This window comes from Oncorhynchus mykiss, chromosome 16 (genome assembly GCF_057628025.1).
Source record: "Oncorhynchus mykiss isolate SJ-2025 chromosome 16, ASM5762802v1, whole genome shotgun sequence".
Classification (NCBI taxonomy): Eukaryota; Metazoa; Chordata; class Actinopteri; order Salmoniformes; family Salmonidae; genus Oncorhynchus; species Oncorhynchus mykiss.
The window spans coordinates 7,916,716-7,940,044 of record NC_143037.1 but is presented as its reverse complement, the minus strand read 5'-3'; the positions used below and the strand labels follow the sequence as shown (position 1 = coordinate 7,940,044).

Genomic DNA, 23,329 nt, shown 5'->3' with positions numbered 1-23,329 from the left:
TCAATTCAATTCAAGGGGCTTTATTGGCATGGGAAACATGTGTTAACATTGCCAAAGCAAGTGAGGTAGATAATATAAGTGAATATATAAGTGAAATAAACAATACAAATTAACAGTAAACATTACACATACAGAAGTTTCAAAACAAAAAAGACATTACATATGTCATATTACGTATATATACAGGGAAAGGGAAAATAAATAAGCATAAATATGGGTATTATTTACAATGGTGTTTGTTCTTCACTGGTTGCCCTTTTCTTGTGGCAACAGGTCACAAATCTTGCTGCTGTGATGGCACACTGTGGAATTTCACCCAGTAGATATGGGAGTTTATCAAAATTGGATTTGTTTTCGAATTCTTTGTGCATCTGTGTAATCTGAGGGAAATATGTCTCTCTAATATGGTCATACTTTGGGCAGGAGGTTAGGAAGTGCAGCTCAGTTTCCACCTCATTTTGTGGGCAGTGAGCACATAGCCTGTCTTCTCTTGAGAGCCATGTCTGCCTATGGCGGCCTTTCTCAATAGCAAGGCTATGTTCACTGAGTCTGTTCATATTCAAAGCTTTCCTTAAGTTTGGGTCAGTCACAGTGGTCAGATATTCTGCCACTGTGTACTCTGTTTAGGGACAAATAGCATTCTAGTTTGCTCAGTTTTTTTGTTAATTCTTTCCAATGTGTCAAGTAATTATCTTTTTGTTTTCTCATGATTTGGTTGGGTCTAATTGTGCTGCTGTCCTAGGGCTCTGTGTGGTTTGTTTGTGTTTGTGAACAGAGCCCCTGGACTCTTCTCCAGGTTCATCTCTCTGTAGGTGATGGCTTTGTTATGGAAGGTTTGGGAATCGCTTCCTTTTCGGTGGTTGTAGAATTGGTAGAAACGGCTCTTTTCTGGATTTTAATAATTAGTGAGTATCTGCCTAATTCTGCTCTGCATGCATTATTTGGTGTTCTACGTTGTACACGGATATTTTTGCAGAATTCTGCATGCAGAGACTCAATTTGGTGTTTGTCCCATTTGGTGAAGTCTTGGTTGGTGAGCGGACCCCAGCCTCACAACCATAAAGGGCAATGGGCTCTATGAATGATTCTAGTATTTTTAGCCAGATCCTAATTGGTATGTTGAATTTTATGTTCCTTTTGATGGCATAGAATGGCCTTCTTGCCTTGTCTCTCAGATCGTTCACAGCTTTGTGGAAGTTACCTGTGGCGCTGATGTTTAGGCTGAGGTATGGATAGTTTTTTGTGTGCTCAAGGGCAACAGTGTCTAGATGGAATTTGTATTTGTGGTCCTGGCGACTGGACCTTTTTTGGAACACCATTATTTTGGTCTTACTGAGATTTACTGTCAGGGCCCAGGTCTGACAGAATCTGTGCATAAGATCTAGGTGCTTCTGTAGGCCCTCCTTGGTTGGTGACAGAAGCACCAGATCATCAGCAAACAGTAGACATTTGACTTCAGATTCTAGCAGGGTGAGGCTGCAGACTTTTCTAGTGCCCCCACCAGTTCGTTGTTATACAGTATATGTTGAAGAGGGTGGACCCCAAGACCCTGTGTGAAGTAATGTGTGTGTTTTTTTGCCAATTTTAACCGCACACTTGTTGTTTGTGTACATGGATTTTATAATGTCTTATGTTTTACCCCCTACACCACTTTCCATCAATTTGTATAGCAGACACTCATGCCAAATTGAGTCTAAGGCTTTTTTGAAATCAACAAAGCATGAGAAGACTTTGCCTTTGTTTTGGTTTGTTTGGTTGTCAATTAGTGTGTGCAGGGTGAATACATGGTCTGTTGTACGGTAATTTGGTAAAAATCCAAATTGACATTTACTCAGTACATTGTTTTCATTGAGGAAATCGAGTCTGCTGTTAATGATAATGCAGAGGATTTTCCCAAGGTTACTGTTGAAGCATATCCAACGGTAGTTATTGGGGTCAAATATGTCTCCACTTTTGTGGATTGGGGTGATCAGTCCTTGGTTCAGAGCTAAGGATGATGTTAAAGAGTTTTAGTATAGCCAATTGTAATTTGTTGTCTGTATATTTGATCATTTCATTAAGGATACCATCAACACCACAGGCCTTTTTGGGTTGGAGGGTTTTTATTTTGTCCTGTAGCTCATTCAAGGTAATTTGAGAATCCAGTGGGTTCTGGTAGTCTTAAATAGTTGATTCTAAGATTTTTATTTGATCATGTATATGTTTTTGCTCTTTATTCTTTGTTATAGAGCCGAAAAGATTGGCGAAGTGGTTTACCCATACATCTCCATTTTGGATAGATAATTATTTGTGTTGTTGTTTGTTTAGTGTTTTCCAATTTTCCCAGAAGTGGTTAGAGTCTATGGATTCTTCAATAACACTGAGCTGATTTCTGACGTGCTGTTCCTTCTTAATTCCGTAGTGTATTTCTGTATAGTTTTAGTGATTCATCATAGTGAAGGCATAGACTCAGGTTTTCCGGGTCTCTATGTTTTTGGTTGGACAGGTTTCTCAATTTCTTTCTTAGATTTTTGCATTCTTCATCAAAACATTTGTCATTGTTGTTCATTTTCATCGGTTTTCTATTTGCGATATTTAGATTTGATAGGGAAGCTGAGAGGTCAAATATACTGTTAAGATTTTCTACTGCTAAGTTTACACCTTCACTATTACAGTGGAACATTTTACCCAGGAAATTGTCTAAAAGGGATTGAATTTGTTGTTGCCTAATTGTTTTTGGTAGGTTTCCAAACTGCATTCCTTCCATCTATAGCATTTCTTAATATTACTCAGTTCCTTTGGCTTTGATACCTCATGATTAAGTATTGCTCTGTTCAAGTAGACTGTGATTTTGCTGTGGTCTGACAGGGGCTGACTGTGAACGCTCTGAGAGACTCTGGGTTGAGGTCAGTGATAAAGTAGGCTACAGTACTACTGTCAAGAGATGAGCTATAGGTGTACCTACCATAGGAGTCCCCTCGAAGCCTACCATTGACTATGTACATACCCAGCGTGCGACAGAGCTGCAGGAGTTGTGATCCGTTTTTGTTGGTTATGTTGTCATAGTTGTGCCTAGGGGGGCATATGGGGGAGGGAATGCTGTCACCTGCAGGCAGGTGAGGGTGTCAGGTTCTTGTCCGGTTCTGGTACATGTCCCTTGGCCTGGAAATTATTGATTTCCCCCTCCAGGATGGAGAAGCTGTCTTCGTTAAAGTATGGGGATTCTAGTGGGGGGATAGAGGTAGCACACAGGAGGACATTTTTCTCTGTTAAGATAATTTCCTTTTGAATTTCTAGCCGAATGTAAAATGTTCCTGTTTTGATTAATTTAATGGAGTGAGTTAGGTCTGCTCTATACCAAATTAGCATACACCCTGAGTCCCTTCCCTGTTTCACACCTGGTAGTTTGGTGGATGGGACTACCAGCTCTCTGTAACCTAGAGGGCAACCAGTGGGTCCACCTCCTCTATACCAGGTTTCTTGCAGGATGACAATGTCTGTATTACCGATTTCTTTGGTGAAGTCTGGGTTCCTGCTCTTTAGGCCAAAGGCAGATGACCTCAGGCCTTGGATATTCCAGGATAATATAGTGAAGGCTTTGTGTTCCATAAAGTGTCCGATGTCGTTTCTCTCTCTCGATCCCCTCTCCCCACCTCTCTCTCTCTCTCTCTATGAATCTCTCTCAATTTCTCTCTCTCTCTCTCTCTTTCTCTCTCCTCCACAGTGAATGGGTTTCGCACCAGTGGTAGTCCGTTGCATCAGAATGAACATTCCCATATCAGTCTGGTCAAAAAGCCTAGTTTAGAACCACAGGTAAGACATGCTCCCTCCTCCTTCTCCTCCATCCACCTTCTGCTCCTCCTCCTCATTCTCCTCTTCCTCCTTCTCCTCCTCTTCCTCTTTTCCTTCTCATCTACCTCCTCTTCTTCTCCTCCTCTTCCTCTCTTCCTTCTCGTCTATCTCCTCTCCTCCTTCTCCTCCTCCTCTTCCTCCTCTCGTTGCTCCTCTTCCTCCTCCTCCCCTCATGCTGCTCTTCCTCCTCTCCTTCATCTCCTCCTCTTCCTCCTCTTGTTGCTCCTCTTCCTTCTCCTTCTCCTCCTCCGCTCCTGCTGCTCTTCCTCCTCCTCCTCTTCCTCCTCTCATTGCTCCTCTTCTTCCTACTTCTCCTCCTCACCTCCTGCTTGTCCTCCTCTTCATCTTATTTTCATATTACTTTACACCAGCCACCATGCTACAGCGGAAGACGGGCAACGAAAGCATAATTTTGCTGACAAATTGCTTTACTTGTGTCCTTTAATCAGACAGTGTTATGCAGAAACTATGCCAATGCATTCAGTTAATAGATACAGAGTAGCAGATTTCCCCTAAGACCCCAACACACACACTCATGTGCACACACACACACACACACACACACACACACACACACACACACACAGCTCTAGTAGAACAGTTCCAGTAGAACAGTTCCAGTATTACAGCTCCAGTAGAACAGCTCCAGTAGAACTGCTCTAGTAGAGCAGCTCTAGTAGAACAGTTACCAGTAGAACAGCTCTAGTAGAACAGCTCCAGTAGAACAGCTCCAGTAGAACAGCTCTAGTAGAACAGCTCCAGTAGAACAGCTCCAGTAGAACAGCTCCAGTAGAACAGCTCTAGTAGAACAGCTCCGGTAGAACAGCTCTGGTAGAACAGCTCTAGTAGAACAGCTCTAGTAGAACAGCTCCAGTAGAACAGCTCCAGTAGAACAGCTCTAATAAAACAGTTATAGTAGAACAGCTCCAGTAGAACAGCTCTAGTAGAACAGCTCCAGTAGAACAGCTCTAGTAGAACAGCTCTAGTAGAACAGCTCTAGTAGAACAGCTCTAGTAGAACAGCTCCAGTAGAACAGCTCCATTGTGTGTGTGTCAGTCAGAGACCATGTCAGACACGGAGGAAGGTTTTGACGGAGCATCCTGTCTCTCTCATCAGAGTCCATGTCCTACATCACCCACCAGGTGGCAGAGCAAAGAGACTACCATCACAGTAAGTACCATTCCTAACTTCCCCAGACCCTAACCCAAAGACAGACCCTAGCCCAGACCCTAACCCAAACACAGACCCTTTCCCGAACACAGACCCTAACCCAAAGACAGACCCTAACCCAGACCCTAACCCAAACACAGACCCTAGCCCAGACCCTAACCCAGACCCTAACCCAAACACAGACCCTTTCCCGAACACAGACCCTAACCCAGACCCTAACCTAAACACAGACACTTTCCCGAACACAGACCCTAACCCAAAGACAGACCCTAACCCAGACCCTAACCCAAAGACAGACCCTAACCCAGACCCTAACCCTAACCCAGACCTTAACCCAAACTTAGACCCTAACCCAGACCAGTAAAGTCGACTGATTCAATCCTTAGTTAACCCTCAGCTAATTACCAATGTCAGGGGTTAAGGGGGTCATTGGTGGAGGTCAGCTAAGGTCACTTAAAGGCTCATTAGAAAGTGATGGAAGCCAGATGTTGGTATTTAATCTGGAGGCAGGAAGAGTGGAAAAGAGATTGCCATCTTTATCTTCATTATCATACCCTGTCCACTTGCAATTTAACAGCAGTAAACTGCCCTGTGAGGAGGTAGGCTCAGCAGTAGGTCCACCCCCCTCGGCCAGAATTGTTTTGCTGCTGGAGGTAATGAGAATGAATTCGGGAAATAATAACAGGTCCTATTGTCAGCCCTTTCTCAGCCTGGGTGCTAACAGTTACAACTGACAGCCACACAGTGAGGGAGAGGAGAGAGAGATACCCAACCCTCAGGCCATGTGCAGCAGATAGAGAATAGATAGAGATGGGCCGAGCAGGGTGATAGTCGCTCAGCCAACATATTGAACATCTACTGGGGAGAGAGAATTACAACAGACAGTCAGGGTTGATGAAGGATAAATGCTGGGGGTTTGACAGTTGTTGTTACTGTGTTTTGAGTGGCATTAGTCATAAAGTTTGGAAATAGAAAAGAGTTGATAGATTCAAGGATCGATGTGTTGTCAGGATGTTACATAGTCTTTTATTATTGGAACTGAAGAGAAGAAGTGTTGCCAGAGCAACAGTGGCAGAGCACCTTGAATAGTTCAGCAGAGGTGGACAGTCAGTGTGTGTGTGTGTGTGTGTGTGTGTGCAGCTCCGCATCTTGCACTTCGTATTGCTAATCTCAATGTGGCCCTTCATGATTTAAACTCCTCAGGCCCTTGCATACCGACTAATAAAATACAATGTAAGACATAACAAATGTTTTCTTAAATACTCTTTAATAGTTGCTTGGGGTATGTCTCTATCAGTTTTGCACATCGAGAGACTGACATTTTTTCCCATTCCTCCTTGCAAAACAGCTCGAGCTCAGTGAGGTTGGAAGGAGAGCATTTGTGAACAGCAGTTTTCAGTTCTTTCCACAGATTCTCGATTGGATTCAGGTCTGGACTTTGACTTGGCCATTCTAACACCTGGATATGTTTATTTTTGAACCATGCCATTGTAGATTTTGTTTTATGTTTTGGATCATTGTCTTGTTGGAAGACAAATCTCCGTCCCAGTCTCAGGTCTTTTGCAGACTCCATCAGGTTTTCTTCCAGAATGGTCCTGTATTTGGCTCCATCCATCTTCCCGTCAATTTTAACCATCTTCCCTGTCCCTGCTGAAGAAAAGCAGGCCCAAACCATGATGCTGCCACCACCATGTTTGACAGTGGGGATGGTGTGTTCAGGGTGATGAGCTGTGTTGCTTTTACGCCAAACATAACGTCTTGCATTGTTGCCAAAAAGTTCAATTTTGGTTTCATCTGCACCTTCTTCCACATGTTTGGTGTGTCTCCCAGGTGGCTTGTGGCAAACTTTAAACAACACTTTTTATGGATATCTTTAAGAAATGGCTTTCTTCTTGCCACTCTTCCATAAAGGCCAGATTTGTGCAATATATGACTGAATGTTGTCCTATGGACAGAGTCTCCCACCTCAGCTGTAGATCTCTGCAGTTCATCCAGAGTGATCATGGGCCTCTTGGCTGCATCTCTGATCAGTCTTCTCCTTGTATGAGCTGAAAGATTAGAGGGACGGCCAGGTCTTGGTAGATTTGCAGTGGTCTGATACTCCTTCCATTTCAATATTATCGCTTGCACAGTGCTCCTTGGGATGTTTAAAGCTTGGGAAATCTTTTTGTATCCAAATCCGGCTTTAAACTTCTTCACAACAGTATCTCGGACCTGCCTGGTGTGTTCCTTGTTCTTCATGATGCTCTCTGCGCTTTTAACGGACCTCTGAGACTATCACAGTGCAGGTGCATTTATACGGAGACTTGATTACACACAGGTGGATTGTATTTATCATCATTAGTCATTTAGGTCAACATTGGATCATTCAGAGATCCTCACTGAACTTCTGGAGAGAGTTTGCTGCACTGAAAGTAAAGGGGCTGAATAATTTTGCACGCCCAATTTTTCAGTTTTTGATTTGTTAAAAAAGTTTGAAATATCCAATAAATGTCGTTCCACTTCATGATTGTGTCCCACTTGTTGTTGATTCTTCACAAAAAAATACAGTTTTATATCTTTATGTTTGAAGCCTGAAATGTGGCAAAAGGTCGCAAAGTTCAAGGGGGCCGAATACTTTCGCAAGGCACTGTAGGCAGCAGACTCTAATGTTCTAGTCAGGCCTTTTAACAGTCTGATGGCCTTGAGATAGAAGCTGTTTTTCAGTCTCTTGGCCCCAGCTTTGAGGCACCTGTACTGACTTTCTCAGTACAGTTCTCCCTAGCAGTATGTGTTCTGGATTTAGAGAAAGTGAGCATTCAAGCATATCATCCAATACTTTTGTATGTCTCAGTCCAGATATGATTTAGGACTGGGCAGGACTATAGTATGTGGGTGTGGTTAGCCCCGTTCTCCCCACTGTTACCCAGCAACTTGGTGTGATGTCACCACTCTACTTTGGTTGTATTATAGGAGTTATGAACAATCGTGACTGAATTTACCTGAAGTTTCCGTCCAGAGTAGAGAGTTGGTTGTCTTGGACATGTTTCTAGATGTATCCTCCCAGTGCTCTTGGGTTATTGCTATGTGCAGCTCGTCTTCCCAGTTAGTTACCGCGATAATATTCTCAGATTTTGTTTCTTCTTGAATAATTCTGGTTACCTGGTTAGTATTCCTGACCCCTTGACTTTTTCCACATTTGGTTATGTTACAGCCTTATTCACAATTGATTAAATTGTTTTTTTTTCCCCTTCATCAATCTAAACACAATACCCCATAAAAGCAAAAACAGGTTTTTAAAATAATAAGACAACTTAAATATCAAATTTACATAAGTATTCAGACTTCAGTACTTTGCTGAAGAACCTTTGGCAGTGATTACAGCCTCGAGTCTTCTTGGGTATGACGCTACAAGCTTGGCACCTGTATTTGGGGAGTTTCTCCCATTCTTCTCTGCAGATTCTCTCAAGCTCTGTCAGGTTGGATGGGGAGCGTCGCTGCACAGCTATTTTCAAGTCTCCCCAGAGATGTTTGATCGGGTTCAAGTCCGGGCCCTGGCTGGGCCAATCAAGGACATTCAGAGACTTGTCCCGAAGCCACTCCTGTTTGTCTTGGCTGTGTGCTGAGACAGCATAATGCTGCCACCACCATGCTTCACCATAGGGATGGTGTCAGGTTTCCTCCAAACTTGACACTTGCCATTCAGGCCAAAGTTCAAAATTGGTTTCATTAGACCAGAGGATCTTGTTTTCATGGTCCTTTTGGTGCCTTTTGGCAAACTCCAGCTCGGGCTGTCATGTGCCTTTTACTTAGGAGTGGATTCCGTCTGGCCACTCTACCATAAAGGCCTGATTGGTGGAGTGCTGCAGAGATGGTTAATTCTTCTGGAAGGTTCTCCCATCTCCACATAAGAACGCTATAGAAATGATAAAGATGGAGATGTCCATGTGTTTGAATGAGTCTGAGGAGGTGAAAGTGAGTCTCGAAGGAAAGTGTGTGTGAATGTGTCTGCGAGGACATGCCATAGAGAGAGAGTCTCTCTTTCGCAGAGATGGAAATGTATTTGTACAAAACTAAAGTGTTAAAACATTGAAAATATCCCTTTGCCCTGTCATGATGGAACGGTGCCTAACCCTACCCACCCTAGACAGTCACCTGAGTGCTCCCACATTAAAGATACACCCTCACTCGTTTGATGCTGGAAAAATAGGCAAATGTAACCAAGATAGGAAGATAAACGCGTTCAGAGACCAGCTAAAGCGTCACTGCACCCTCACAAATCTGTGCCTGCCTGGCAGGGTTGGTGCGTGGGTCTGCCTTAATCGACATTCACATCCTCGGCGCCCGGGGAACAGTGGGTTAACTGCCTTGCTCAAGGGCAGAATGACAGATATTTACCTTGTGTGGGCGGTGCGCACATTGAACTTGTTTGTCGTCCAACTTTATCCGCTAACAGTTCTTCCACAAATTTACCCATGTCGTTTTTTTCTGCCCCCTCTTTCACTTTGTGTATTGAAATGTTATTTTTATCTTGATTTATTTTCCAGATAGTCAGTTTTGATGGACATACCTTTTAAATGTTCTTCCCAGTTGTTGAACTATCTCATACAGCGGGATCTCCCTCCTCGCACCGGGCCAATCTTTCCTCTGCCTCATTTAAGCTCTCCCTGGTGGCATTTACGTCTCACTTCACCTATTTTTCTGATTCTATGTTTAAGTTTATTAAACCGAGGTGTTGGGAAGATCAGACTATCACTGCCATCACCTACGTGCTTCTGGAAGAATTCGAACCATTGAAAAGTGTATCCTAATATCTCTCTCTCTCTCAGATTAACTGTGTAACGTTCCCCCTCCCTATGAGTACACCTGAACAGCAGCTGTTGAAGCCAGATGAGTGGAGCTACTGTGATTACTTCTGGGTAAGATATGAAGACTGGCCACACCACAGAGTCCTATTACACTACACACTACTCTACTCTACTCTACTGCACTCTACACTACACTACTCTACAATGCTCTACACTACACTGATCTACACTACACTACTCTACTCTACTTTACTCTACACTACTCTACATTACACTACTCTACACAACTCTACACTACACTACTCTACAATGCTCTACACTACACTGATCTACACTACACTACTCTACAATGCTCTACACTACTTTTCTCTACACTACACTTCTCTACTCTACTTTACTCTACACAACTCTACACTACACTACTCTACTCTACACCACTACCCTACACTACTCTACTTTACTCTACACTACACTACTCTACACTACACTGTTCTAGACTACTTTACTCTACCCTACACTACTCTACATTACACTACTCTACACAACTCTACACTACACTACTCTACATTACACTACTCTACACTACACTACACTACACTACACTACTCTACACTACTCTACTCTACACTTCTCTACACTACACTACACTACTCTACTATACACTTCTCTACTCTACACTACACTACTCTACACTACTCTACTATACACTTCTCTACTCTACACTACTCTACTCTACACTACTCTACTATACACTTCTCTACTCTACACTACACTACTCTACATTACTCTACACTACTCTACACTACACTTCTCTACTCTACACTACACTACTCTACACTACTCTACTATACACTTCTCTACTCTACACTACACTACTCTACATTACTCTACACTACTCTACACTACACTTCTCTACTCTACTCTACACTACTCTACTCTACTCTACACTACTCTACACTACTCTACCCTACACTACACTACTCTACTATACACTTCTCTACACTACACTACTCTACACTACTCTACACTACTCTACACTACACTACACTACTCTACTCTACACTTCTCTACTCTACTCTACACTACTCTACTCTACACTACTCTACACTACTCTACCCTACACTACACTACTCTACTCTACACTACTCTACACTACACTACTCTACACTACTCTACACTACACTACTCTACACTACACTACTCTACACTGCTCTACACTACACTACTCTACACTACTCTACTCTACTCTACACTACTCTACACTACACTACTCTACACTACTCTACACTACACTACACTACTCTACACTACACTACTCTACACTACACTACTCTACTATACACTTCTCTACTCTACACTACTCTACTCTACTCTACACTACTCTACATTACACTACTCTACACTACTCTACACTACTCTACACTACACTACTCTACTATACACTTCTCTACTCTACACTACACTACTCTACACTACTCTACACTACTCTACACTACACTACACTACACTACACTACTCTACACTACTCTACTATACACTACACTACTCTACACTACACTACTCTACAATACACTACTCTACTATACACTACACTACTATACACTACACTACTCTACACTGCTCTACACTACACTACTCTACACTACACTACACTACACTACACTACTCTACTCTACACTACTCTACACTACACTACACTACTATACACTACTATACACTACACTACTATACACTACACTACTCTACACTGCTCTACACTACACTACTCTACACTACACTACACTACTCTACTCTACACTACTCTACACTACACTACTCTACTCTACACTACACTACTCTACACTACACTACTCTACACTACTCTACTATACACTACACTACTCTACACTACTCTACTATACACTACACTACTCTACACTACACTACTCTACACTACACTACTCTACACTACACTACTCTACACTACACTACTCTACACTGCTCTACACTACACTACTCTACACTACACTACTCTACACTACACTACTCTACACTACTATACACTTCTCTACTCTACACTACACTACTCTACACTACACTACTCTACACTACACTACTCTACACTACACTACTCTACACTGCTCTACACTACACTACTCTACACTGCTCTACACTACACTACTCTACACTACACTACTCTACACTACTCTACACTGCTCTACACTACACTACTCTACACTACTCTACTATACACTACACTACTCTACACTACACTACTCTACACTACACTACTCTACACTACACTACTCTACACTACACTACACTACTCTACACTACACTACTCTACACTACTATACACTTCTCTACTCTACACTACACTACTCTACACTACACTACTCTACACTACACTACTCTACACTACACTACTCTACACTGCTCTACACTACACTACTCTACACTACACTACTCTACACTACTCTACACTGCTCTACACTACACTACTCTACACTACTCTACTATACACTACACTACTCTACACTACACTACTCTACACTACACTACTCTACACTGCTCTACACTACACTACTCTACACTACTCTACTCTACACTACTCTACACTACACTACTCTACACTACTCTACACTGCTCTACACTACACTACTCTACACTACACTACTCTACACTACACTACTCTACACTACTATACACTTCTCTACTCTACACTACACTACTCTACACTACACTACTCTACACTACACTACTCTACACTACACTACTCTACACTGCTCTACACTACACTACTCTACACTACACTACTCTACACTACACTACTCTACACTGCTCTACACTACACTACTCTACACTACACTACTCTACACTACTCTACACTACACTACTCTACACTACTCTACTCTACACTGCTCTACACTACTCTACTATACACTACACTACTCTACACTACTCTACTATACACTACACTACTCTACACTACTCTACTATACACTACACTACTCTACACTACACTACTCTACACTACACTACTCTACACTACACTACTCTACACTACACTACACTACTCTACACTACTCTACACTACACTACTCTACACTACACTACTCTACACTACTCTACACTGCTCTACACTACACTACTCTACACTACACTACTCTACACTACACTACTCTACACTACTCTACACTGCTCTACACTACACTACACTACACTACTCTACTATACACTTCTCTACACAACACTAAGGCTGTAGAGCTGTAGTAGAATAACACATGGTGTAGTGAGAGAGACCTTGCTTCAAACATCTGTTTGGTTCTGTTTTCATTTCTCCCACGGCTGAAACTTAATCACCACCAGGTGTGTGCTCAGGTTTTAACACTGGGCTAACGTTACTGTCAGACCGGGCTAACGTTACACTCTCTCTGAGGTGACAACACCGGGAGACGTTCGTAAAAAAAAAAAACAGTGGGCACCGTACACCGAGACTTACAGTTTCCAGTGAGACACAGAGGATCAGATTTAAAACAGGTTGACAAGTATTTCATGCACCCTACTGTGTGAAATGTTGACTTTCTATATCATTGGCTGTGATGCTGTAGAATGTATGGTGCTGCAGTAATGATGGCCTGGTATTTCCCCACAGTACAATACAAACAGAAACTATATGATTGAATGCATGCCATTAAGTACATAGAATGCAGTATCACATCACAACACTGAATGTTATCTGGTCGTATTATTTTTTATTTATTTATTTATGTTACACTAAATATTGTTGAAGTGTATATTTCTGTGTTATTATTGTTGTTGTGTAGACGGATAAGAAGGACCCTCAGGGGACAAGCTGTATCTCAGGGTTTGAGGTCTTACTGCAGAAACAGCTGAAGGGGAAGCACATGCAGAAAGAGATGGCTGAGTTTATACGAGAAAGGTAACTACAAAATCCCCTTTTATTATCTGAGACGATCTGTCAACAATCCTGGTCAGACCAATGTTTCACAACTCTTTTTTTAATTTTTTTAAAAAATCTTGAGCAATTTCATGTTTCAATTTCCTTTTATTTATTTTTTAACCCAGATGTGCATTTTTTCTATTTTGTGCAAAACAGGAAAAATGACTCGCTAAGTGTTGAAATTCGATGGTAAATAACTTCCTTTTCTCCTTCCCTCTTTCAGGATAAAGATTGAAGAGGAATATGCCAAGAACCTCGCCAAGCTATCGCAGATTCCCCTCGCGGGACAGGAAGAAGGGTGAGTGGTTAGTGACACCAATTCCTGGTGCCTTAAAAAAAAAGTAACCTACACGAACGTGTCGCCTCGCACACTCTGCACGTGCTCACTGACGCTTAGGAAGATAAGGCACAAGAAAATGCAAGAAAACCGTCAACTCAAAGATTCCATGCCAGAAGTCATTGCACAAATTATGCCAATTCCTAGCCAACTCCTAGCTGATTCCTAGCCAACTCCTAGCTGCTTCCTAGCCAACTCCTAGCTGCTTCCTAGCCAACTCCTAGCTGCTTCCTAGCCATCTCCTAGCTGCTTCCTAGCCATTTCCTAGCTGATTCCTAGCCAACTCCTAGCTGATTCCAAGCCAACTCCTAGCTGATTCCTAGCCAACTCCTAGCTGATTCCTAGCCAACTCCTAGCCAACTCCTAGCTGCTTCCTAGCCATCTTCTAGCTGATTCCTTGCCAACTCCTAGGTAATTCTTGTAGATCTGAAAGGAGTTGGTGTGTGTACAGTATAGACATACAGTACCATGCTGATAGAACAAATCATGTCTAGAAGTAGGGGCACTATGTGTATTGCTGGGCTGGACAGCAGGGTACTTACTATAAGGGGGTTATGGCATCATATAAGCCCAGACTCACTGGGGAAAAAGACAGCGAGAGAGAAGGGGGACCCCTCTTCAGTCCGGCGTTATAGGGCACCACACGCTGTGAGCAGATCTTTGTCTGGTAAATTGGATCCCGTGGGGGACAGGCAGGTTGTATGGAGGGATTTCTAGGGGACAGGCTGGCTGTATGGTGAGGCTGCTAGGAGACAGGCAGGCTGTGTGGTGAGGCGGCTGGGGGACAGGCAGGCTGTATGGTGAGGCTGCTAGGGGACAGGCTGAGAGGGAGGGACGGCTGTAATAAGATGTCTGCATTCCACATTTACTACGCAGTCATAATGAGTCACTGTACCAGACTGACCTAAAATACATGAGAAATCTTCCATATGCACAAAGAGCTTATTTTTCTCAAATGTTGTGGACACATTTGTTTACCTCTCTGTTAGTGAGCATTTCTCCTTTGCCAAGATAATCCACCCACCTGACAGGTGTGGCATATCAAGAAGCTGATTAAACAGCATGATCGTTACACGGCTGCACCTTGTGCTGGGGACAATAAAAGGCAACTCTAAAATGTACAGTTTTGTCACACAACACAATGCCCAAAGATGTCTCACGTGTTGAGGGAGCATGTAATTGCCATGCATACTTCAGGAATGTCCACTAAAGCCACCTCCAACATCGTTTTAGGGAATTTGGCTGTACGTCCAACCGGCCTCACAACCGTAGACCACGTGTAACCACGCCAACCCATGACCTCCACATCTGGCTTCTTCACCTGCGGGATCGTCTGACACCATTCACCCGAACAGCTGATGAAACCGTGGGCTTGCACAGCGAAATAATTTCTTCACAAACTGTCAGAAACCGTGTCAGGGAAGCTCATCTGTGTGCTCGGCGTCCTCAACAGGATCTTGACTGCAGTTCGGCGTGGTAACTGACGCCAGTGGGCAAATACTCACTTTCGATGGCCAACGACACGCTGGAGAAGTGTGCTCTCCCGCCTATATCCATCAACTTTGAATTGCCATCGAAGAGGAGTGGAACAACATCCCACAGCCCGCAATCAACAGCCTGATCAACTTTATGAGAAGGTGATGCATGAGGCAGAAGGTGGTCACACCAGATACTGAATGCTTTTCTTTAAGTTATGTGACCAACAGATGCATATCTGTGTAACGGTTTTCTTGGTGAGAAGGAGAGTCGGACCAAAATGCAGCGTGTAGATTGCGATCCATGTTTAATGAACAACGTAAACACGAATTAACACAAACACTACAAAACAAAAGAACGTAATGAACGAAAACCGAAACAGCCTATACTTGTGTAAACAAACACAGAATAAGGACATCAAGACACTAAGGACAATCACCCACGACAAACTCAAAGAATATGGCTGCCTAAATATGGTTACCAATCAGAGACAACGATAAACACCTGCGTCTGATTGAGAACCACTCCAGACAGCCATAGACTTTGCTAGATCACCCCACTAGCTACAATCCCAATACATACACACCAAAACCCCAAGACAAAACCCACCACAATACAAAAACCCCATGCCACACCCTGGCCTGGCCCAATACATGAAGATAAACACAAAATACTTAGACCAGGGTGTGATAATCTGTATTCCCAGTCATGTGAAATCCATAGATTAGGGTCTAATGAATTTATTTCAATTGACTGATTTATTTACATGAACTTTATATGAAATTGTTGCATGTTCCCTTCATATTTTTCTTCAGCGTAGGTTTCTAAGGGGGTGAGAATGGAGAAGAGAGAAGAGAGGAATAGTGTAATATGATACTGCCCTACGGTCAGCACTGAAACACAGACAGTACAACACTCTCCTGTGTTAGAGATATGATACTGCCCTATGGAAACACAGACAGTACAGCACTCTCCTGCGTTAGAGATATGATACTGCCCCACGGTCAGCACTGAAACACAGACAGTACAGCACTCTCCTGTGTTAGAGATATGATACTGCCCTACGGTCAACACTGAAACACAGACAGTACAGCACTCTCCAGTGTTAGAGATATGATACTGCCCTACGGTCAGCACTGAAACACAGACAGTACAGCACTCTCCTGTGTTAGAGATATGATACTGCCCTACGGTCAACACTGAAACACAGACAGTACAGCACTCTCCTGCGTTAGAGATATGATACTGCCCCACGGTCAGCACTGAAACACAGACAGTACAGCACTCTCCTGTGTTAGAGATATGATACTGCCCCACGGTCAACACTGAAACACAGACAGTACAGCACTCTCCTGTGTTAGAGATATGATACTGCCCTACGGTCAACACTGAAACACAGACAGTACAGCACTCTCCTGTGTTAGAGATATGATACTGCCCTACGGTCAGCACTGAAACACAGACAGTACAGCACTCTCCTGCGTTAGAGATATGATACTGCCCCACGGAAACAAAGACAGTACAGCACTCTCCTGCGTTAGAGATATGATACTGCCCTACGGTCAACACTGAAACAAAGACAGTACAGCACTCTCCTGTGTTAGAGATATGATACTGCCCTACGGTCAACACTGAAACACAGACAGTACAGCACTCTCCTGTGTTAGAGATATGATACTGCCCTACGGTCAGCACTGAAACACAGACAGTACAGCACTCTCCTGCGTTAGAGATATGATACACTGAAACAAAGACAGTACAGCACTCTCCTGCGTTAGAGATATGATACTGCCCCACTGAAACACAGACAGTACAGCACTCTCCTGTGTTAGAGATATAATACTGACCTACGGTTAACACTGAAACACAGACAGTACAGCACTCTCCTGTGTTAGAGATATGATACTGCCCTACGGTCAACACTGAAACACAGACAGTACAGCACTCTCCTGTGTTAGAGATATGATACTGCCCCACGGTCAGCACTGAAACACAGACAGTACAGCACTCTCCTGTGTTAGAGATATGATACTGCCCTACGGTCAGCACTGAAACACAGACAGTACAGCACTCTCCTGCGTTAGAGATATGATACACTGAAACAAAGACAGTACAGCACTCTCCTGTGTTAGAGATATGATACTGACCTACGGTCAACACTGAAACACAGACAGTACAGCACTCTCCTGCGTTAGAGATATGATACACTGAAACAAAGACAGTACAGCACTCTCCTGTGTTAGAGATATGATACTGACCTACGGTCAACACTGAAACACAGACAGTACAGCACTCTCCTGCGTTAGAGATATGATACACTGAAACAAAGACAGTACAGCACTCTCCTGTGTTAGAGATATGATACTGCCCTACGGTTAACACTGAAACACAGACAGTACAGCACTCTCCTGCGTTAGAGATATGATACTGCCCTACGGTCAGCACTGAAACACAGACAGTACAGCACTCTCCTGTGTTAGAGATATGATACTGCCCTACGGTTAACACTGAAACACAGACAGTACAGCACTCTCCTGCGTTAGAGATATGATACTGCCCCACGGAAACAAAGACAGTACAGCACTCTCCTGCGTTAGAGATATGATACTGCCCTACGGTCAACACTGAAACAAAGACAGTACAGCACTCTCCTGTGTTAGAGATATGATACTGCCCTACGGTCAACACTGAAACACAGACAGTACAGCACTCTCCTGTGTTAGAGATATGATACTGCCCTACGGTCAGCACTGAAACACAGACAGTACAGCACTCTCCTGTGTTAGAGATATGATACTGCCCTACGGTCAGCACTGAAACACAGACAGTACAGCACTCTCCTGCGTTAGAGATATAATACTGACCTACGGTCAACACTGAAACACAGACAGTACAGCACTCTCCTGTGTTAGAGATATGATACTGCCCCACTGAAACACAGACAGTACAGCACTCTCCTGTGTTAGAGATATAATACTGACCTACGGTTAACACTGAAACACAGACAGTACAGCACTCTCCTGTGTTAGAGATATGATACTGACCTACGGTTAACACTGAAACACAGACAGTACAGCACTCTCCTGCGTTAGAGATATGATACTGCCCTACGGTCAACACTGAAACAAAGACAGTACAGCACTCTCCTGTGTTAGAGATATGATACTGCCCTACGGTCAACACTGAAACACAGACAGTACAGCACTCTCCTGTGTTAGAGATATGATACTGCCCTACGGTCAGCACTGAAACACAGACAGTACAGCACTCTCCTGCGTTAGAGATATGATACACTGAAACAAAGACAGTACAGCACTCTCCTGCGTTAGAGATATAATACTGACCTACGGTCAACACTGAAACACAGACAGTACAGCACTCTCCTGTGTTAGAGATATGATACTGCCCCACTGAAACACAGACAGTACAGCACTCTCCTGTGTTAGAGATATGATACTGCCCTACGGTCAGCACTGAAACACAGACAGTACAGCACTCTCCTGTGTTAGAGATATGATACTGCCCTACGGTTAACACTGAAACACAGACAGTACAGCACTCTCCTGTGTTAGAGATATGATACTGCCCTACGGTCAGCACTGAAACACAGACAGTACAGCACTCTCCTGCGTTAGAGATATGATACACTGAAACAAAGACAGTACAGCACTCTCCTGCGTTAGAGATATAATACTGACCTACGGTCAGCACTGAAACACAGACAGTACAGCACTCTCCTGTGTTAGAGATATGATACACTGAAAGAAAGACAGTACAGCACTCTCCTGCGTTAGAGATATGATACACTGAAACACAGACAGTACAGCACTCTCCTGCGTTAGAGATATAATACTGACCTACGGTCAACACTGAAACACAGACAGTACAGCACTCTCCTGTGTTAGAGATATGATACTGCCCCACTGAAACACAGACAGTACAGCACTCTCCTGTGTTAGAGATATAATACTGACCTACGGTTAACACTTAAACACAGACAGTACAGCACTCTCCTGTGTTAGAGATATAATACTGACCTACGGTCAACACTGAAACACAGACAGTACAGCACTCTCCTGTGTTAGAGATATGATACTGCCCCACGGTCAGCACTGAAACACAGACAGTACAGCACTCTCCTGTGTTAGAGATATAATACTGACCTACGGTCAACACTGAAACACAGACAGTACAGCACTCTCCTGTGTTAGAGATATGATACTGCCCTATGGTCAGCACTGAAACACAGACAGTACAGCACTCTCCTGCATTATGATGCTGGACTAGTAAAACCCCTTCTCTGGATTTTATACCAACCTGTATCATCTGACCTCTCTCATCTACTGTACTACTGCACCAGTGTTGTTGTGATAGAATGGCAGAGTGGGGTGAACATGTTTCATCTAGAATCTAAACGATGCCAGTGAGTTCTGACCACCCACGCTCACCATGTCCAAAGAGAGCAACACAACACGATACTGTGATTATCAAACAAAATCAAATCGTATTTGTCACATGCGCCGAATACAACAACCTTCCAGTGAAATACTTACTTACAAGCCCTTAACCAACAATGCAGTTTTAAGAAAAAATAAGTGTTAAGTGAAAAATACAAGTAACAAATAATTAAAGAGCAGCAGTAAAATTACAATAGCGAGGCTATATACAGGGGGTACCGGTACAGTGTCAATGTGCAGGGGCACTGGTATGTCAAGGTAATGGAGGTAATATGTACATGTAGGTAGAGTAAAGTAACTATGCATAGATAATAAACAGACAGTAGCAGCAGCGTAAAAGAGGGGGGGGGGGGGCAATGCAAATAGTCTGGGTAGCCATTTGATTAGCTGTTCAGGAGTCTTATGGCTTGGAGGTAGAAGCTGTTAAGAAGCCTTTTGGACCTAGACTTGGAGCTCTGGTACCGCTTGCCGTGCGTTAGCAGAGAGAACAGTCTATGACTAGGGTGGCTGGAGTCTTTGGCAATTTTTAGGGCCTTCCTCTGATTCTCACATAGGTGTTCCTTTTGTCCAGGTGGGAAAGGGCAGTGTGGAGTGCAATAGAGATTGCTTCATTTGTGGATCTGTTGGGGCGGAATGCAAATTGGGTTTAGGGTTTCTGGGATAATGGTGAGTGAGTGCCACGGGTCCGTAGGCAGGTTACCTTAGTGTTCTTGGGCACAGGCACTATGATGGTCTCCTTGAAACATGTTGGTCAGCGTATGCTCTGAGTTCATGTCCTGGTAATCCATCTGCTTCCCTGCCTGCTGCCCTGCCTGCTACCCTGCCTGCTACCCTGCCTGCTACCCTGCCTGCTACCCTGTATTCTACCCTGCCTTCTACCCTACCTCCTACCTTGCCTGCTACCCTTCCTTCTACCCCGCCTGCTGCCCTGCTTTCTACCCTGCCTGCTGCCCTGCCTTCCACCATACCTGCTGCCCTGCCTGCTACCCTGACTGCTACCCTGCCCGCTACCCTGCTGCCCTGCCTGCTGCCCTTTATTTTACCCTCCCTGCTACCCTGCTTGCTACCCTGCCTGCTGCCCTGCCTACTGCCCTGCCTGCTGCCCTGCCTGCTGCCCTGCCTGCTACCCTGCCTGCTGCCCTGCCTGCTACCCTGCCACCCTGCCTACTACCCTGCCTTCTGCCCTACCTGCTACCCTGCTTTCTACCCTGCCTGCTGCCCTGCCTTCTACCCTTTCTTATACCCTGCCTTCTATCCTGCCTGCTCTGCCTACTGCCCTGCCCTCTACCCTGCCTGCTACCCTGTCTGCTACCCTGCCTACTGCCCTGCCTGCTGCCCTGCCTGCTACCCTGCCTGCTAACCTGCCTACTACCCTCCTACTGCCCTGCCTGCTACCCTGCTTTATACCCTACCTGCTGCCCTGCCTGCTATCCTGCCCGCTACTCTTTCTGCTACCCTGCCTGCTATCCTGCTCACTACCCTGCATTCTATCCCGCTTTCTACCCTACCTGCTGCCCTGCCCGCTACTGCTACCCTGAATAATAATAATAATATCTCTTCTTGATCCATCTTATATCTCTTCTTGATCTACTATCTCTTCTTGATCTTCTATCTCTTCCTGATATATCTTCTGTCTCTTCTCCGATGCCTCTCAAAGTGGCAGGGGGCCGAGCAGAGAGCAGCACCCTGATGCTGTAGGAATGTGCACACGTCTTCCATTCAGAGTGGCGCTTTGATGTGAACTGGTTAAAGACCCTCAGCCCCTCTCCTCCTCAGTTCCATACCCACAGCCTGTAATGCCTCATGGCTGTATGGGCCTGCTGCCGCCTACCTTCATGGCCCTTGGATAAATATTCTGCTAAAGTTTGGAATGAAGGACTTAAGATGTGTGTTCAGAGGAGTTTAGTTTATTAGGATCCCCATTAGCCACTGCATATACAGCAGCTCATCCACCTTGCCCTTTACTTTCCCTGGGGTCCACATGAAACATAGAAATACATAGAAATACATAGAAATACATAGAAAGTATAGAACAGTTATAGACAAGAACAACATAAGATATTACATTAAATTAAACATTAAAATACAGGAAAAGAGTTATACTGTATATAGGAAAGTCACCAAGAGACATCAAAAATACTATTTACACATTATTCATAAATACTGTACATATTTATATTCTTATATACAATTCAATTAGATATTTAGAAAGAGGAGAGGCGCTGCAATACAATATGTTTTTTTTTAAGCTAAACTTTCTTTTTGCCTGAGTAGAGGAGAAGAGGGTTTACCTAGTACTCAAGGCTAGCCTGGCGTCTCATTCACTGATGTACCATGGCTTCCAATTTGCTTTAAATTTCTGCGAGGATATAGAGAGTTTTTAACAATGTATTTTTACCTTCTGCTTTGATCATTGTTAATGTTGGTGTCCACTCACCTTAGTTATTCTACTGTAGATATGATTGACTGTATATAAGTTGTCACGACATTAATTTGTACAAGTTAATTAAAGATATCATTTTCCAACATTGCATTATGTCACAGAACTCGGCTATGAAAACAGTTGACTTGCAGAATGTTCTAAAGTAATGGGAGACCATGAAGCGTCTCGGTTTTTATCTCACATCCTCAGTGTTTACATCCTCCTAACCAGCCGGTGAACCTGCCGAGGACCAGGCACAGCTGTGAGACGGGCTGCCTTCCGGGTTATAAACTGTCTATGAACTTTTAAGGCTCTATTCGGTCTGTGAAGCTGAAGTGTTACAGATTCCGCCGTAGAACTGTCAAGGTCATTTCCCATTGAGCCGACATGTGCACCGTTTAGCGCGAACGCAACCTCCGCTGAAGTGGGAACATCGCCTTTAAATGTCAATCACTCTGTAGAGCAGAACCTCATCTCTTTCTCTCTGTTTGGCAGGATCCATCCACCCTGACATGTCTAACATGGTGTGTTGTCTCTGTGGTCTAACGTGGTGTGTTGTCTCTCTGATCTAATGTGGTGTTTTGTCTCTGTGGTCTAACATGGTGTGTTGACTCTGATCTAACATGGTGTGTTGTCTATGTGGTCTAACATGGTGTGTTGACTCTGATCTAACATGGTGTGTGTTGTCTCTGTGGTCTAACATGGTGTGTTGACTCTGATCTAACATGGTGTGTTGTCTCTCTGATCTAACGTGGTGTGTTGTCTCTCTGATCTAACATGGTGTGTTGTCTCTGATCTAATGTGGTGTGTTGTCTCTGTGGTCTAACATGGTGTGTTGTCTCTGTGGTCTAACATGGTGTGTTGTCTCTGATCTAACATGGTGTGTTGTCTCTGATCTAACGTGGT

The 23,329-nt window shown here is 43.8% G+C and overlaps 1 protein-coding gene across 1 annotated transcript in view; it reads left to right on the top strand.

Annotated features, from left to right (window-relative positions):
* Positions 1 to 23,329, top strand: part of LOC110492812 (growth arrest-specific protein 7) — a 90,979-nt gene that overhangs the window by 39,997 nt on the left and 27,653 nt on the right. The window contains exons 4-8 of the mRNA XM_036946081.2: positions 3,704 to 3,792; positions 4,948 to 5,001; positions 9,810 to 9,899; positions 13,595 to 13,710; positions 13,955 to 14,029. Of these exons, the coding sequence (XP_036801976.2) occupies positions 3,704 to 3,792; positions 4,948 to 5,001; positions 9,810 to 9,899; positions 13,595 to 13,710; positions 13,955 to 14,029 (424 nt within the window). The remainder of the gene's footprint in view (positions 1 to 3,703; positions 3,793 to 4,947; positions 5,002 to 9,809; positions 9,900 to 13,594; positions 13,711 to 13,954; positions 14,030 to 23,329) is intronic.